Below are 18,458 nucleotides of genomic sequence, written 5' to 3'. Positions count from 1 at the left end.
GGAGAGAGATGATTGTGTCTTATACTAGCTTAGGGTTTAGATGGAGCAAAGTGGATGGAATTTAAAATTAAAAAAAAAACACCTCAAGGAATTCTGGGTCTATTTTTTCCCCTTTTGTCTTCTGAATGTTCCTAAATATATTTACAGATACAACCTGAATCAAACCTGAATTTTTCTTTGCTTGAATTAAATACAGGGAGAATGTCTCAGGAACCTAGGACATACTCTCTTTTGCTGTTCCTTTTTCTGAGCCATGGAGTGGCAAGTCATGGAGTTCCAGATTCCCGGCAGGGTAAGTCCTGAGGGAGGAATCATCTGTCATGGTTTCCACACATCTTAGGGAATGGAGTGGGGTTAGATCAGTTTAGGTACATGATGCCGCAAAGTGTTTAGGGATGTGTGTGTGCCTGTGTGTGTGTGTACCCACGTAAGTGTAGAATTTTCAGGATCATTCTGAAAGGGTTTTTCAAACCAAGGTTTTTTCACACTGGCACATATGCTCACAAGTATAATTAAAATTCACTAAAAATTTCCTTCACGAGTAACCTTTTCGGGGGCTCTTAATACATATTTGTATTTTTGAGGGTCATCCAGTTCAATTCTATTTATACATTCAATGACTTTGTTGCAGATTTACCTCCTTTGTTGCAAAAAATGGCGGTGAGTATCCATTTGATTTTAAACAACATCCCCTGTACTGGAGCTGCCAACTTTTGGATGTTATACTCGACATTATCTCTTTGCCTTTTAGGAAGAAATAATAGATGGAAGCTACCTGAATGGTAATGTCCCTGCTGTCCCTGCTTGTTGCTTCTAAGAATTTCAAACAGAATGTGCCAATGATCTCTCTGGCATGATTCCTTTTTAAGTTGTCTTTTCATTTTATTTCCATTGTAGCCTTGCTGGATCTCATACAGTTTCAAAGGTAACTCATCCTAAAGGGGAGGGGAAGGGATGGAATAGATTTTTAATAAAAATTCTTAATGGAAGTCTCTTAACTCTAGAAAGTAAAATGTACTCATTACAAAAAATATCACCCAATGAACAAGTGTTTTAGAATAGATACATTCGTTCAACACAAGTTTGGCCCCCTCTGCTCTAACATTTACTGACTGCTTACTGTGTAGCAGGTACTATTCTAAGTGCTTTTATGCATAGAAACACATGTCATCTTCCCAAGCCTCCCCCTCCTCCCACCCAAGTAGGCCCTATTGTTACCCCATTGGACAGAATAATGAAACTGAGGCCCAGGGAGGTGATTTAAGGTCTCACAGCTGGGAAATGGTGGAGCTGGGGTGTGTATCCGGCAGCCTGGCTCCAGGACTCACTGTTACTTTGCTCTCACTGTCACTTTATATTCTGTGTACAGGCTGGTGTTAGATACCAGGGATGTGGAGCAGGGCACTAGATAGTCTTATGGAAAGACAAATATGAACAGATAATTCTAATATAACAAGTACTATGAAGGAGAAATGGGAGCCTTGGGGCCCCATGACAGGAGCACTTAATTATATTAAAGTAGAAAATCCCCATAAACAGTCTTCTCCCTAAGGTAACTCCAGTTGATAGTTTTGGATACATTCTTTCAGGCTAAAATTTTTTATCTATCTATCTGTCTATCCATCTATCTATGTATCTATAAAAAATGTGACTGTAAAAGGCCTTCTAACTGTTTAAGGCAGGAAGATTTATCTACTGCCAATTATTCCATCACAGCTGAAAGCAAAAGTCCACCTCACTCCCTTTGACTGGATGAGTGGCATTCCATTCCATACCATCTGTTTAACATTTCACCTGCTGTTGGATATTTGAGTTGTTTCCAATTTTGGGCTGTTATGAATGAAGTTGTGCATTTTCTATGTGTTGGTCAATGTTTTAAGTACTTTACATGTGTGAACAAATTTAATTCTCACAGTTGTTCGCTGTATTACATAGAAGGGGAAACCGAGGCACAGGAAAATTCAGTAAACTGCCTAAGGCCATACAGTTCAGTGGTAGAGCCAGGATTCAAACCCAGGTTTCGAGTCTACAGTCCTAACTATGCTATTTCAGCCTCTCATGGTATACAAGGCATCTGTTTTTTAAACTTAATATAGTCAGGACACCTTTCCAAGTCAATCTGTTTGGATTATTAATCTGAGTGGATTGTTATGGGATTTAGAATATAGCACACAGCTTTAAATTGATCATTGTCTTTGAGAGACTGGTATGCAGGCTGATTCCTGGAATTGGAAACTCCCCCTCACTGTGCCAAGGAAACACATCTCCTACCTCTAAGCACAGAGTTCCTAGCATCCCGGCCCATCTTCATTGTCCTTTCTGAACCTCGGTCCCCTGATCACTCAGCTAGTAGGGGAACTGCTCATCCTAGGCGAGCCTGTCACCATGACCTTCTCCTGTCTGTCTTCAACTGAAGCTCCCATGTGTGGACGGCAGACCTGTCCCACAGAGTCGTGGCCTATCTGAATTCACGGAACGTTGCCTTCACCATCCCCAGCCTGCAGGTGTGTATCTGAGACCCGTCCCTATGTTCCCCTCTCAGTGCTCAGGGGTTGCAAAGTCAGGGGCCAGGTAAGTCAGAGAAGTGGGCTAGGTGGAGAGCTAGTCTTCACTTCCACAAAGGAACATGTTCTGTCCAGTGTTTTTTGAAACATGATATAAGCTCCTTTGTCTCTCTTTCATTTTTCCACTTTTGATGGAGACATGGTGTATTAGAGCAGCAGTCCCCAACCTTTTTGGCACCAGGGACCGGTTTCATGGAAGACAGTTTTTCCATGGGTTGGGATCGAGGGGATGGTTTCGGGAGGATTCAAGTGCATTACATCTATCGTGCACTTTATTTCTGTTATTATTACATTGTAATATATAATGAAGTAAGTATAGAACCCACCATAATGTTGACAGGAGGCAGAGCTCAGGCGGTAATGCGAGTGATGGGGAGCGGCTGTAAATACAGGTGAAGCTTTGCATGCTTGCCGGCCGCTCACCTCCTGCTGTGCGACTTGGTTCCCGTCGGGCCACAGATCGGTGGTGGTCCAAGGTCATGCACTGGTATTAGAGTATAGGCTGAGCTACTCTAACAAAGAGACCATAGATTGCAGCAGCTCGAACAATTTAGTTTATTTCTATCTCATATAATAGTCCAGGGCTAGGTGGGAGGTCCAGAGAGGAGAGACAGCTCTACTTCAAAAGGCCATCGAGGGGCCTGGGTTCCTTCTGTCTTGTTGCTTTGTCATCATCTAAGGAGTGGTTGCCCACATGATTGAAACAGCACATCCATTCTCCAACCCAGAGAGGGTGTGGTGGGAAAGAGGAAGTGAAGGCTGAATAGCTTCTCTTTAAGGATGTGACCTGCAAGTTGCACACTTCTTCCTGCTCACGTTTCATTGGCTCACAGTCCACAGTCACATCTTACTGCAGAGGAGCAAGATGAGAGACCATGTACCCAGCTAAAACTTACGGGATTCTGTTCCCAAAATAATTACAAGAGAGTGGACCTTTGGGTATAATTATCAGTCTTTCAATCATGGGTCCAAGAAATATTTTTCTTCCCTTTTAACTCTACTAGAAGAAAAACAGTAGCACAAACATGTAAATGGATGGCAGTGGATATTTGCCTTGGGGAACAATAGGGCCTGGTGGGGACTGCGGTGAATTGGCCAGCACATGCCTCATTAGCATAATCGGTAGCCCAGGGCGTTTTGTTTTGCCTTTACCAATACACTGTGAATAGCACAGAAAATTGAGACAACATTCTTTCAGATTTCAAAGACTATTATTTGATTCAGCAAAGAAGTCATGTCATTGACGAATGAAGTTCTGACATATGTCTTTTTTTGTTTCGGTTTTTACTTACCTTATAGTGAAGATGAAAGTGTCAACCAACATTCATGTGAGAACGACACTCAGAACTCTGGTTGTTATCCATTTACCAGGAACCCGCTAGGTGGAGGTGGCTGGTGGCCTCATGGCATCTGCTTTCTTCGCCATGTTCATTCATCTGTGCAATCTAAAGAGAAGTGATGCCTGCCCTTTCTCTCTAGCAGTAGGGTTTCTCATAAAATGTGTATATTTTAACCTGATTAGGAGCTATACTACCTCTCTTCCTATTTGTATATTCATTTAGTATCTACTTATCCAGCCTCTATTCTCTGCCAGGCACAGTTCTAGACACTGGAGACTCAGGAGAACAGGCGGTCACATTAGTACCCACGTGGGCCTTTCATTCTAAGGGGAGAGACATTGAGTAAACAATCATTGAACTCATTCAGGGCAGAGAATAATGGCTGGCACTTACTGAGAACACTTTACATCATCATTTACTCCTCATGACCTAGGATTCATTCTTACTTACATAGTAAGTTTGACTGTTGTTCCTACCTTTCAGCTGAGAAAACTGAGACCCAGAGATACTGTTGCCCATTTATCAAATAAAAATACAGGTTTCCCAGTTAAATTTGACTTGCAGATGATCAACGAATACCTTTTTTTAGTGTAAGTATGTCCCATGCAATATTTGGGATATACTTACACTAAAAAATTATTCGTTTATCTGCAAGTCAAATTTAACTGGGCATCTTGTATTTCATCTAACCATCCTAGTTAAGGAACTTGCCCGAGGCCGTACAACTAGTAAGTGGCAAGGTGGGGATTTGCACAAAGGTTATCTGGTGCTAGAGCTCACCTTTGTCCATGATGTCACACTATGCTGCCTTTCTAGAGCACCTCTATTTAAGGAAGATTTAGAAAAGAATTCCCCAGATAGCAGAGGAAATCTCTTTCAGGAGAGGCTGCTGGCCTCTGCCCCTCACCCTGGAGGGGGTGCCACGGGGAGTTCATGCTGCCTGAATTTTGCTCCTGTGCTGGGGGCTTGGAGCATGGGAGAGGGTTTGAGCAGTGCCCATCTGGAAGTAGTAAACTTTCCGGGTAGAGGCCAGCTTCCCTGGACTTGAAACCTCAATCACCTGCAGGGACCAGGCAGGCCATGGGGAAATCAGCTACCTGGAGGGTGGTGAGCCGGAAGAGTAATTACAGTGAGCAGCTGTCCCTCTGCCTGTTGATTATTACACAGAAGGGGATGTATGCCCAGCGTTGCCACATCTTTGTGGTTTCCAAGAAAAGTTGGAAATTTGGATTTTTGTGAGGAATTCCATGAATTTTAAATGTTAGCAGCTCATAAAAAATTTTGGAGCCAATTCAACCAAACGTGTGCAGGCTGCCAGCTTGCGGTCTCTGCAGGGAATTAGGTGGCCTGGCTGGGCTGCTGGCCGTGGTGCTGACCATGTGCTCCTGTCCTGTCCTCACTGACTCTCCTAACGTTCCATATCCAGGCAGTCATGGAACACCACCTGGAACAATGTTTGTACCAGCCCTGGAAACTGCTGGAGGACCTGAGGGGAACCGACGCTCAGCAATTCCGCACTGCCATGAAATGTCTCTTAGAAGACAAGAAGGACCGCTTGGTGAGGCTCTCTTGGCATCCTGGGAGCGGAGGACATCCAGGGCCAGTTGGTGTTTGTCGAGTTGAATGGAATTGAGCCTCACTCAGGCCTGGGCCCTTCTTTATCTCTTCCTCCCTCCTTCTCCTTCCGCAAACTCCCTGGGACCTAGGTTTCCTCTCTTACTTTCTCCAAAGTTCAGATGAAGAGCCTTATGAGTCATATGCTTATGAGTACTAAGAAATGAGGGGTACTGAGGAGTCCCAGTAGTTTGACTTCATAAACATCCATGAATGATTACTGTGCACCAGGGGACACTGGATTCAGAGATGAAAGACTGTCTCTGCCCTCAAGGAGCTTATGGTCCAGGGAGACCAAAAAACAGGGACAGAAAATTTCCACAAAATGAGGTTGGTAATGTAAGAGCAAAGAAAAGGCCTCTGAGACCCAGAGAACCCTTGGCATCAGAAAGGTGAGGTGTAGAGGTGGTTTTTTTTTCAGAGGCAGTTGAGTGTGGAGCGGTGTTTTCCAAAGGGTATTGAACCATTTAAACATTTTAATAATCATAAACTTATTTTAATGTCTGTTATTAAAATGCACATCAAAACTGTGAGTTTGGTGGAGATGTAATGTTTCCTTTTGAAATGAATTTAAGTTTTAAAAAGAGTTTAAAGTAAAAATATGAACTAAATAATAGTAAAGGCAATGCAAAGATATGGCAAAAATGAAGATGGTGGTCTCTGAAAATGATACTGATCTGTGTTTACTGTGTGTCGGGTATTATTTCCAGGGAACGATCAGCAAGTCATTTCTGTAAAGGGCCGGAGAGTAAATATTTTAGGCTTTGCAGGCCGTACAATCTCTGTCACAACTACTCACCTCTGCCGTTGTAGCATCAAAGCAGCCGTAGATGGCAGGTCAATGCATGGATGTGGATGTGTTCCAATTAAACTTTATTTGCAGAAACAGGCAGTGGGTCAGATTTGACCTGTGGGCCATATTTGCCAACACCGTTCTAAGGGTTTAACAAACCTGGACCTATTGAATTGTCTCCAGGACCTTCTGAAATGAGGATAAATAGACTCTTACCATTTCAATATTCAGATGAGGAAACAGGCTTGGAGAGGTTGAGTAAGTAACCTCGGGTTACACAGCTTGAAAGTGGCAGATCTGAGGTGGGAACCTGGGCTCCTGACTCTAGCTGTGAGCCCTCTGGCATTTGGTGAAGCCCGTGGGCTCCATCTCAGAATAATGTGTTAAAATACAATGGATGACAAAGGAAGCCGATTCTATTGAAATACATTTATCAAAATACATAAGACAAAGTTAAGGGTACAGTAATTTATGTGCTTCTTTAACACATCCAATAACAAGATTTAGTGGCGGGGCTAATAGTTTCTGTAATTTTGAGGAAGTGTTGAGTGTAAGTGAGATTTCAAGACATTTGCAGCAATGGTAGTGAGTTATGAAAGTTTGTGATTTCTAGTGATGACACATCAAAGGTTCTCCTGCCACCTTGCTGGCTTGCTGCCTACGTTCATCCCTGAAGGAGATGCCCGGGACCAATTCCATGGCAGTGAAAAGGAGGATGCAGTTTCCCCCCAGTGTTCACAGATGCCCTAATAGTATCCGCAGACCCCTGCCCAATAACCCCTAAGTTACGCTCTTAGCCGCTGCACTGTTTGGCCCCAACCGGGAATGACGTAAGTTAGGAAACACATGGGCGTGGTGAGAGGTGTGGGCTTGGACTCCGTACACTTGTTTCAGATCCCAGCTTTGTGCAGGTTTGGCCTGGTTAACTAGTCTCTCTTTTGTTCTCATCACCTGTAATATTGAGTTAATTGTAGCATGTAATGTTTGCTGAGTGTTCACTAGGTACCGGGCACTCTCCACTCATTATCTCCTTCAATTCTTATCTAGATCTAGGAGGTAGGCCCTGATTTTATCTTCATTCAAGAGGAAGAAACTGAGACTTTAAAAATATAAGTGATTTGCTCAGGGACACACACATGTAAGTGGAGGGCCTGGCATCTGAACCTAGGAATGTCTGACCCGCAGACCCATGGGGCTTAACCTATAGGACTGTTGTGAGAATTACAGGAGGTGATGCATGCTTGCTCCATGCTTGACACAGTGCCTGGAGTGTAGTCCATAGGCAGTAAATTGTGGTTGTTGTTTTCGGAGGGTGTGTTGGGTGAAGGACAGAGTCGTGCCCAGTCTGATTGTACCTACACCCTGTCAGTATTCCTGGGGTCTGTGGTTCAAAAGATTCATTCATTCGTTCATTCTAACAGGCTATTTCTCAATGTCTTCTAGGTACCAGGCATCCCACTAGGCACATGGCTTGGGCCCCAGCACTTTCCTGGCTCAACCTCAGCTACACACTGGAATCAGATGCCAGGGCTCCACCAGAGACCAGTTAAACCAGGCTCTATACAGTGGTGCTGGGAATCACCTCCCTAGTGATTCTGATGTGTAGCCAAGATTGAGATCCACTGGCTTGGAGGAAAGATAGGCCCATAAGCATCTCTAATGCATCATGGGGTTTGGTTCAAGATGCTGTTGGGAGCCCAGAGTGGAGGGAGATTTGGATTGACTTAAGTAGGACATCAGAGAAGACTTCACCAATGAAATGACAACTGAGCTTGGCCTTAAAGGATCAGCTGGATTTCTCTGGGAGAAGGAGGTGGAGAGGGGATGCCAGTTAGAGCAAGGGCCTGGGTGTGACAGTCATGGTGTATCTGGAGAATGACAAGGTGCCTAGTGTGGGTGAAGCAGGTGAAGACCTTGACTTTGTTCTTTAGGTGATGGAAAGGTCTAGAAGATTTGACATAGCAGCATGGTGTTTAACAGTGGTCCTGAATTGCACCACTGCTGCTAAGTGTGGTCTCTCCCAGTGTTTCCAGATCAAGAGGCAGCTCTCAAGACAAGCCTAACTTCTATCATTCCTGTAGGAGCTGGATGACATCACTGTTGACTTGGGAGAGATTCGGAAACAAGCCTTGCAGAGCCCGGGCGTGAACCGCAGCCTGTTTCTCATCACGCTGGAGAGGTGTTTCCAGGTGCTGAACCCCCTGGAGTGTGTGGAGATCCTGGGCAGGGTGCTAAGGGGCTCCTCAGGCCACTTTCTCCAGCCGGATATCACGGAGAGACTCCCCCGGGACCTGCGTGAAGATGCCTTCAAGAACCTGTGAGTGACCCCCTGCCCCCCCAGAGTCTGTCCTGAGAAGTCAAGGAGGTAACGCATGAGGGAGGGGAGAAGGCAGGTGGGGACAGGTTAATATTCGAGGTCAGTTTAGAGATGGTTTGATTAAAACAGAGTCTCCCAAATTTTAGTCATTCTGGTATCATCCTCACAATTTTTCCATACCTATATACCACCTGTATTATTATTTGTTCATGTTTTTTAAAAATAGATTCATTCTATTTACTTAAAATATCTATTTTAAAAGTAAATATGGGACTTCCCTGGTGGCGCAGTGGTTAAGAATCCGCCTGCCAATGCAGGAGACATGGGTCCGATCTCTGGTCCGGGAAGATCCCACATGCTGCGGAGCAGCTAAGCCTGTATCCCACAACTACTGGGCCTGTGCTCTAGAGCCCGTGAGCCACAACTACTGAGCCCACGTGCTGCAACTACTGAAGCCCACGTGCCTGTGCTCTGCAACAAGAGAAGCCACTGCAATGAGAATCTTGTGCACCACAGCAACGAGTAGCCCCTGCTCGCTTCAACTAGAGAAAGCCCGCACACAGCAACGAAGACCCAATGCAGCCAAAAATAAATAAATGAATTTATTTTAAAAAAAGTAAATATGATACACACTACTGTATATAAAAAAGATAACTAACAAGGACTTACTGTATAGCACAGGGTACTATATTCAATATTTTGTAACAACCTATAAGGGAAAAGAATCTGAAAAAAATAGGTACATATGTATGTATAACAATCACTTTGCTGTACACCTGAAACTAACACAACATTGTAAATAAACTATACCTCATAAAAAATAAGTAAATTTTAAAAAGTAAAGGGCTTCCCTGGTGACGCAGTGGTTGAGAGTCTACCTGCCGATGCAGGGGACACGGGTTTGTGCCCTGGTCCGGGAAGATCCCACATGCCGCAGAGCGGCTGGGCCTGTGAGCCATGGCCGCTGGGCCTGCGCATCTGGAGCCTGTGCTCTGCAATGGGAGAGGCCACAACAGTGAGAGGCCCGCGTACCGCAAAAAAAAAAAAAAAAGTAAATATGGTATAATTACTGTAAATGGGAAACCAGTATCATTTGTCTTAAGTAATCATAAAAATAAATACAGTATAAAAAACAAACCAGTGTCATTAAATCCTAGCTAGATATGTTGTTCTGAGCCTAGGACCTGTTCCCTTGGTTAAAAAAGGAGCTGAGTGTGTGTTGAAGACCTAAAGTGAGACTTCCACCTTGAGAGTCAGCAGAACTGACAGACACAGTTGGATCCAGAAGCTCAAACTACATCATCAGGAACATCTCTGGCTTTTTATCTCTCAGCTCTGCCCTCCTCTGTGTTGGCCTCACTCCCAGGCGGGCTCTCTCCACGAGGGAGCATGGGCACAGTTCCAAGTAGAGTCCTAGACCTGATTCTCATTGGTCCACACTGGGTCATGTGCCCATTCTTTTTTTTTTTTTTGGCTGCGTCACTCAGCATGTGGAATCTTAGTTCCTCAACCAGGAGGGATCGAACCCACGCCCCCTGCAGTGGAAGCGTGGAGTCCCAACCTCTGGGCCACCAGCGAAGTCCCCGTGTCCCCATTCTTGAGCCGGTCACTGTGCCCAATGGGATCTTATATGCTGAATGGCTTAGATGTGGGTCACAGTCCCACCCAAATGACATGGATCAAGATGGGGACATGGGGACTTCGCTGGTGGCCCAGACAAGTGTTGACAAGAGGGAGGGGTGGACACTTGACAGTCAAAACTCACAGCTGGCCAGCACAAAACTTTATGTAAACCCTGACAAGAGCCTGGGAGAAGGTTACAAGCCTTACAGAGAGAAAGACAACAGATCAATACAGAGAGAACGTTGCCCGACACCAGATTCTCAGCATGAGGTGGGAGTCCAGAATATGGCCCCATTTCCCGTCTTGATGAACATCATTTAATCCAACCTCTTCTTTCGCAGATGAAGAAACTGAAGCCCAAAGAGAGGACAGCGTCCCTTGAAGTGACCCCCTGGGGCTTGACTTAATTTGAACTCAAGTCAGTTCTTCTGAATCTCAGGTTTATTTTGTTTTTTGGTTTTTTTTTTTGCGGTACGCGGGCCTCTTACTCTCGTGGCCTCTCCCGTTGTGGAGCACAGTCTCTGGACACGCAGGCTCAGCGGCCGTGGCTCACGGGCCTAGCCACTCCACGGCATGTGGGATCTTCCCGGACCGGGGCACGAACCCGTGTCCCCTGCATCGGCAGGCAGACTCTCAACCACTGCGCCACCAGGGAAGCCCTGATCCTCAGTTTTGACCTTTTCCTACTCGACCCTCCTGTCCCCTTCTCCTTGTGAGGATGATGTCATTAAGCCCCACCCCCCCATTCTTCAAATGAGGAAACTGAGGCACAGAGAGATTGTATAACTTGCTGTAGGTCAGACTGCTAGGGAATGATAGAGCCAGCATTTTTACAAATGGGCAAGCTTTCCCTTAAATAATGTAAACATCGTTTTTTCAGAATTATATCTATCTCCTGTCCCTTTCACATACTGTGCTGTTCTGAAAAACAAAACAACAACCCAAAAAAGACAGAGAGAGAGAAAGAGAGAGAAAGAAGAAGAGGAAGAATAAGAACCAGGAGAAGAGGAGAAAGGAGGAAAAAAAAACAACCGAGGAGAAGGAGGAAGAGAGGAGAAGAAGAAGAAGAGAAAGATACGGCAAGAAGATATTAAGATAGATTTAAGGGAAAGTTTGCCTCTTCATATATGAAATGACGGGGAGAGTGGTGAGGATAAACTTTAAGCTTAGAAAGGGGCAGATGGGTCATTTGCTGAATTGATTTTCAGTGGTGGTGGGTGGAGGTGAGGGAAGTTTTCCAGGATGAGTAGACTCAGCTATTTTGCAGGTATGAACTGGAAGGGCGATCAGTGCCAAATGCTGTGAAAGGTCAAGTCATATTTGGACCAAATGGGACTGCTGGGTATGGTGACAAGGAGCTCATTCAGGACTTGGGCCACAAGGAGTGGTGTGTTGATGAAGAAACCAGATGTCAGTGTCTTAAAAAGTGACCAAGACACTTTACGCCCATCAGGATATCTGTAATCAAAATGTCAGATAATAACAAGTGTTGACAATGACGTGGAGAAATCAGAACCCTCAGACACTGTTGGTGAGAAAGTGAAGTGGTACGGCTGCTTTGGAAAATAGTCTGGAGTTCCTCAAAAGGTTAAGCATAGAGTTGCCATCTAACCCCGCAACTCCACTCCTGGGTCTATTCCCAAGAAAAATGAAATGTGTCACACAAACACTTATACATGAATGTTTACAGCAGCGTTATTTATAATAGACAAAAGGGGGAAACAACCCGTGTCCATCAACTGATGAACAGATAAACAAAATGTGGTATGTTTGTACAACGGAACAGAATTTGGCCATAAAAAAATGAATTACTGATGCATGTTCCAACATGCATGAACCTTGAAGTCATCATGCCAAGTGAAAGAGGCCAGATACAAAAGTGACATATTATATGATTGCATTTATCGGAAATATCCAGAAGACGTAAATCTATAAAGATAGAAAGTAGATTAGTGGTTTCTAGGAGTTGGGATGACTAGAAGTTCTGGGGTGATAGCTAAAAGGTAGGAGGTTTCTTTTTGAGGTACTTTAAAGGGTTCTAAAATTGATTGTGGTGACAGTTGTACAAGTCTGAATATACTGAAAACCACTGAGTTGTATACTTTGTAAGGTATAAGTTATATCTGAATAAAACTGTTACCAAAAAAAAAAGGACCTGGTGGTGAGGAAGTGAAGAACAGTCTTTGGAAGGTATTTAACTGTGATGGGAAGAGGAGAAACAGGAAAATCGCTACATCTGTAGCAAGGGAGTGGGAAGGGCTTTTAACCAAAGATAGCTTTGTATACTTTTGTTGTTTGAACCCTGCCTGACGGCCTTCATATTTGTTCCTTAATTGACACCTATGTGTATGTCATGTAGGTCTGTGGTATTCAAAGATCTCTACGACCAAACCTCGGCCCATTCCCAGAGGGCTGTCTACTCCTGGATGACTGGGATTTTGCAGACATCTTCCAATGGCACTGGTGAGCCCAGGCTTTGAGGTGGGAACACTTTTTAGGGGGAGTCCATCCTTAAAAGTGATGCTTCATCTCTGAAGATAGGGATTTGATTTCATTGCCACTTAAGGTTTTTAGCTCCCTCAGCTTCCAAAAAGTGTTTGCTGTGGTTTATGGAAAAACCACTTACCCCATTTCATCAGTGCATTTTCCACACGCTGAAGCCTCTGAAGTCAGCGTCATCTGTATCTTACAATCAACACCGTGTCCAAGTTTAGCTTCTCAGTGGAACGTAAATAATGCTGGCACCTTAGATTCCATGAAAACTTGCTGTACTGCGCAGCATGCGGGATCTTAGTGCCCAGGGATCGAACCCTGTAGTGGAAGCGAGGAGTCTTAACCACTGGACCGCCAGGGAAGTCCCTCAATGAAAACTTTTAGAATCAGGTTACAAGTTCAAAATCTGTATCAAAGTGGGACAAAATAGTTTTTTTTTGTTTTGCCGTACGCGGGCCTCTCACTGCTGTGGCCTCTCCCGTTGCGGAGCCCAGGCTCCAGACGTGCAGGCTCAGCGGCCATGGCTCATGGAACCAGCTGCTCCGCGGCACGTGGGATCTTCCCGGACCAGGGCACTAACCCGCGTCCCCTGCATCGGCAGGCGGACTCTCAACCACTGCGCCACCAGGGAAGCCCAAAATAGTTTTTTTAAAGGAAAATATAGGCAGTAAAGCACAGAAATTTAGTGCTAAGCTTCCTGCAACCGAAGCAGCAATAGGTCAGGAGTAATTTATTTGGCAGATGTTCGTTAAAAACCCACTATTTTCTAGAGCAGTGAAATTCATAGAGACCGCAAGTAGAGGGGTGGTTGCCAGGGGCCAGAGGGAGGAAGGAGTGGGGAATTACTATTTAATGAGCACAGAATTCCAGTTTTGCAAGATGAAAAAGCTCTGGAAATGGATGGTGGTGCTGGTTGCACAGCAAAGTGAATGTACTTAATGCCACCGAACTGTATACTTAAAAGTAGTTAAGGAGCTTCCCCGGTGGTGCAGTGGTTGAGATTCCGCCTGCCGATACTGGGGACGCGGGTTTGTGCCCCGGTCCGGGAGGGTCCCACGTGCCGCGGAGCGGCTGGGCCTGTGAGCCATGGCCGCTGGGCCTGCGCGTCCGGAGCCTGTGCTCCGCAACGGGAGAGGCCACAACTGTGAGAGGCCCGCGTATCGTAAAAAAAATAAAAAAAAAAAAAGTAGTTAAGATCGTAAATTTTATGTTATGTGTATTTTACTGCAATTGAAAAAAAAAAGGAGAGAGAATGGCTATGTAGATTAGTAACGCAAACAATTTCACAGGTAGCTTCAACTTGTTGAATCTTTAATGTTAGTGATGTAAAGACAATAAACTTTTTAAACACCTAAAAAGAGCCTACTATGTGTCAGCCACTGGAGATACAAAGGAAAAGAAGACTAAGTCTTTGTTCTCATGGAGCTATAATTTTATTGTGGGAGAGTAGGTGGAGAAAACTTGTAAGCAAGTAAATAACGAGAGATAGAGAGAGAACCCAAATACCGGTAACTGCTCTGCAGAAAATAAAAGGGATCAATGCCATGGAAAGGGTGACTGCTTTAGCCTAGAACAGGGCTTGGCAAGTGTTTTCTGTAAAGGGCCAGAGTAAATTTGTAGGCTTTGTGGCCCTACAGTCTCTGTCTCAACTATCCGACGCTGATGTTGTAGCACAAAAGCAGCTCTAGACAGCAGATAAATAGGCTTGGCTGTGTCCCACGAGAACCTTATTTATGGACACTGACATTTGAATTTTATGTGATTTTCATGTGTCAGAAAATATTCGTCTTCTTTTGATTTTCCCTCAATCATTGAAAGATGTAAAACCCGGGAACTTCCCTGGTGGCGCAGTGGTTGGGACTCCGCGCTCCCAATGCAGGGGGCCCGGGTTCGATCCCTGATCGGGGAACTGGATCCCACATGCATGCCGCAGCTAGGAGTTTGAATGCTGCAACTGAGGAGCTGGCAAGCCTCAACTAAGGAGCCCACGAACCGTAACTAAGACCCGGCACGGCCAAATAAATATTTTTTTAAAATGTAAAACCCGAGCTCGAAGGTGGGCTGGGTTTGGTCCACGGGCTGTAGTTTCTGACTGCTGGCTAAGGAGGCAGAGCAGAGCTCTCTGGGCAGGTGACATTTGGATTGAGACCAAAATGAGAAATGGAATCAGACATGCGAGGCTCTGGAGGAAGAGCATTCCGGGCAGGGGAAGCAGCAAATACAAAGCCTCCGAGGTGGGAATGAGCTGCGTGTGTGTGGGAAACAGAGAAGGCTGGTGGCGGTGAAGTGTAGGGAGTGCCAATCAATCCTTTTCCTGGAATTCAGCTCTGAAGTTTGTATATAAGAAGCATTAAACAATGGAATAAATGTCTTCCGTGTGCAGCAGAATTCCCTCTGCCTGATGCGTAGTGGTAGCCTCCAAAAAACTGAATCTCACACTAAGTGACCCTGAGAAATTCACTCAACTCACCCTCCAGACTCTAGACTTCCCTTAAGTCCTTGTTGCCGGAATTTAGTTGGAGACAGACTCTCCTAAAATTCCTCTATGATACGTTTCATTATTAAGCTAAGTGAATTGAAATGAATTCTATTTGGACTTTAAACTTTTTTTTTCATGAAGTTCCTTGAGGTAACTGGAAATACTTTGGGTGTCAAAACTATCCCAAGTTTGGGGATCATTGGTCTGCAGAAATACAGTTCATGCTTAATAATTAATTACAGGGACTTCCCTGGTGGCACAGTGGTTGAGAATCCGCCTGCCAATGCAGGGGACACGGGTTTGAGCCCCGGTCCAGGAAGATCCCACGTGCCGCGGAGCTACTGAGCCCGCGTGCCGCAACTACTGAGCCCATGAGCCACAACTACTGAAGTCCATGCGCCTAGAGCCTGTACTCTGCAACAAGAGAAGCCACCGCAATGAGAAGCCTGTGCACCGCAACAAAGAGTAGCCCCCGCTCGCCGCAACTAGAGAAAGCTCGTGAGTGGCAACGAAACCCAACGCAGCCAAAAAAAAAAAAAAAAAATTAATTAGAAATGAACAACTCAGCTTGGTTCTTGGTGAATTTAGTGGTTTCCCCACAGAATTCTCTAGCCTTCCAGGGCCACCCTTTCTTCTAATAACCAAGTCAAGTGTCCAGAGTCCCCATCGAGAGGATCACAGGTGTTTACCTGTGTGCACCACAACAGCTCTGATTCCTGGGCTGGGGGAGGGCAGCCTCTTGTCCCTGTGACTTGGCCCAGGCACCAGCTGACTTCACTGTCTCCTCTGGGCACCAGCCATTGCCCACGGCCTGCTGCAGCAGCTCTTAGTGACTGATTCACTGCACCCTATAACGGCTCCTGCTTTTTTCATTTCCCCAAAATGCTACCAACGCAATGGTGTTCTGTGTAAATCTTTTACTGGAGGATTAGGGGCAATGGCAGCCAATTCTAGTTCACTGAAACTTGAAGTTGGATCCTGGCCACGATTGTTCTTAAAGCTCCACTGACATTTGCTGATGGGGAATTTCAAATGCCTGAACGGAATTATAGAGTCCTCTGGGAATCGAGAGAAGGGAGAACACTGCTGCTGGCTGAGGAGATGAGACAAGGCTTTAAGAAAGGAAACACTTGGAAGCTGAAGAGTTAGGGGAAAGGCATTCTAGCTGATGAGAAGGGCCCAAGAGAGTCAAGATTTGGAGACCATGTGGGGTGCATATGAGGAAGGTTTGGCTCATGTACGTGGTGATAATAAGGAAGATAAGGATTGTTACTGGTAGTAATAAAAGAGTCAAATATATTTCAAGTTAGTAACTAACTAAAAATAAAACTGTATTTTGTGGTCTTAAGTATTAAAAAAATAAGCTGCATTTCTAACAAGTTCCCAGGTGATACTGAGGCTGCTGGTTCAAGGGCCGCTCTATTGAGTAACGATGTGGTGGACGTCTGTCATTGCCTGTGTGTAGTGTAGCATCTCATAAGTAAGGGGCTCTCAAAAGATGGTTGTTGAATGAATTAATAAATGCAGAGAGGAGTCCTGACATCAAAGATCTTTTGACTATCATATACCAGTGCACAGTCTTTTATTAATTTTTACTTATTTGTCCACTTATTTATTTTTTGCAGATGACTCTGTTTCATGGGTCAGTGCAGAAAACTTATGGATTTTGGGCAGATATATGGTTCACCTATCCTTTGAAGAAATTATGAATATTAGTCCTATAGAAGTAAGTTGGAAAAGTTCATTTCCATGTTCCCGTCACTAATACTTCTGGGGTAAGGTGTATTCTAAACCTCTCACGTTTAGCCAGCTAGTCAAGGTGCCCTGGGAAATGAACACCCACCTCAGCTCAACATAACTTGAGCATCTAAAGAAAATTCCTGGAATAAGACCTCCAGCAGTCAGTCATTGGATTGTGTTCTAGTGTAGAAAAGCTAAGAAAAGAAAAAGGATTGTGGACTGTTAAGATAGCTCTGCTATGAAAAAACATGATCTATAAATGTTGGCTACGTACCAAAAATCATTTAAGGGTATTTTTGTACTCAAGAAAGGCCAAGGACGATAACTGTAGAGTTTCCGGTCCTTGGAAGCACGAACGCAAATGAAAAGCGATGTGGATTAATAGCTACTTCAGCATGTGTGATGATTGGATTTTAACTCCAGAGTTTACAGTGGAGAAATACACATATTCGAGGTTACTTAACTCACCCGTCAGGTGTCTTTCTCCTTCTGATGTTGGCTCGATGACACTAAAATCCCTGGGGTAGCATGATTTTAGAATGCAGCCTCCCAAGAATGCTGCCGACAGGGAGGCATTCGTAAGCAGTGTGGGGCTTGCCACCAGTTTTTATCCTGTGTGCCCTCACTTTCTGCTGGCCAGTGAGAGAAGTGTTCACATCAAATGACTGGCTTGTTCAAGGACCGATTGACCCAACAATATCTGGTTGTTGTGAAACCAGAGGCAGAACGAGGTTTCTCTTTTTACCTGGGAGGCTGGAAATATTTCAGATGTCTCTCAATTTTATAATTCCCAGTTATAAAATTCCATTTTACTCTCCAAAAGAAGTTGAGTGAATTTCAGGAAGTCGATAGAGGTTAAATTCTTAGGAAACTGGGCCCCTAGCGGGGAATTTCTGAGATTCAGATGCCATTTGCACCATTTCTTCATCTTCTAAAAATGTAGAGAAGGGAAGTGAAGCCACAGAGTGCCAATGCTACGAGGGAATTTCATATGGACGAAGAGTACAATTCTTGAGGGAGAGAAAACTTTTTGAGACCTTTAAGCGCAGAATAACCATGCGTTGAAATATTGGAGACTTCAGTGCACAAAAGTGACCAAGAATAGAAAGAATCTGAATAGCATATTTAATAAAGTTGAATATATGATATATATTTGCATTATATAGGTGTGTTATATATTACGTAAACATACATTTACATATATATTATATACATATATTCAACTTTGTATCTTACAAAGAGAACACACTCTTTTTTATCACCTGAGGGTCATTTATAAACTGACTCATCTATTAAAAAAATTCCGGTTCCCCAAAACAAACAATTTATGGACCATATTCTCTGACCTCAATAAAGCAAATCTAGAAATAAATGTGCTAATATTAGCTTTAAAAAAGTTCAGCTGCTCAGATAGTAAAAACGAACAAAAAACTCTCCTAAATAACAGTTGGATTGAAGAGGAAACTAAAGCAGCAGTTACAGACCATTAAGAAAT

The 18,458-nt window shown here is 44.3% G+C and overlaps 1 protein-coding gene across 1 annotated transcript in view; it reads left to right on the top strand.

Moving 5' to 3' along the window:
• Positions 1-201: 201 nt before the first annotated feature.
• The window catches only part of OTOA (otoancorin), a gene marked incomplete at both ends in the record, with an annotated part of 59,577 nt that continues 41,320 nt past the window's right edge, over positions 202-18,458 (top strand). The window contains 9 exons of the mRNA XM_082858164.1: positions 202-292; positions 632-660; positions 752-782; positions 898-925; positions 2,417-2,504; positions 5,331-5,462; positions 8,393-8,628; positions 12,611-12,714; positions 16,849-16,949. Coding sequence (XP_082714290.1) covers positions 202-292; positions 632-660; positions 752-782; positions 898-925; positions 2,417-2,504; positions 5,331-5,462; positions 8,393-8,628; positions 12,611-12,714; positions 16,849-16,949 — 840 coding nt within the window. The remainder of the gene's footprint in view (positions 293-631; positions 661-751; positions 783-897; positions 926-2,416; positions 2,505-5,330; positions 5,463-8,392; positions 8,629-12,610; positions 12,715-16,848; positions 16,950-18,458) is intronic.

Source organism: Leucopleurus acutus (genome assembly GCF_964270905.1).
Source record: "Leucopleurus acutus genome assembly, chromosome: 16".
Taxonomy (NCBI): domain Eukaryota; kingdom Metazoa; phylum Chordata; class Mammalia; order Artiodactyla; family Delphinidae; genus Leucopleurus; species Leucopleurus acutus.
This window is presented reverse-complemented; position numbering and strand designations above follow the sequence as displayed.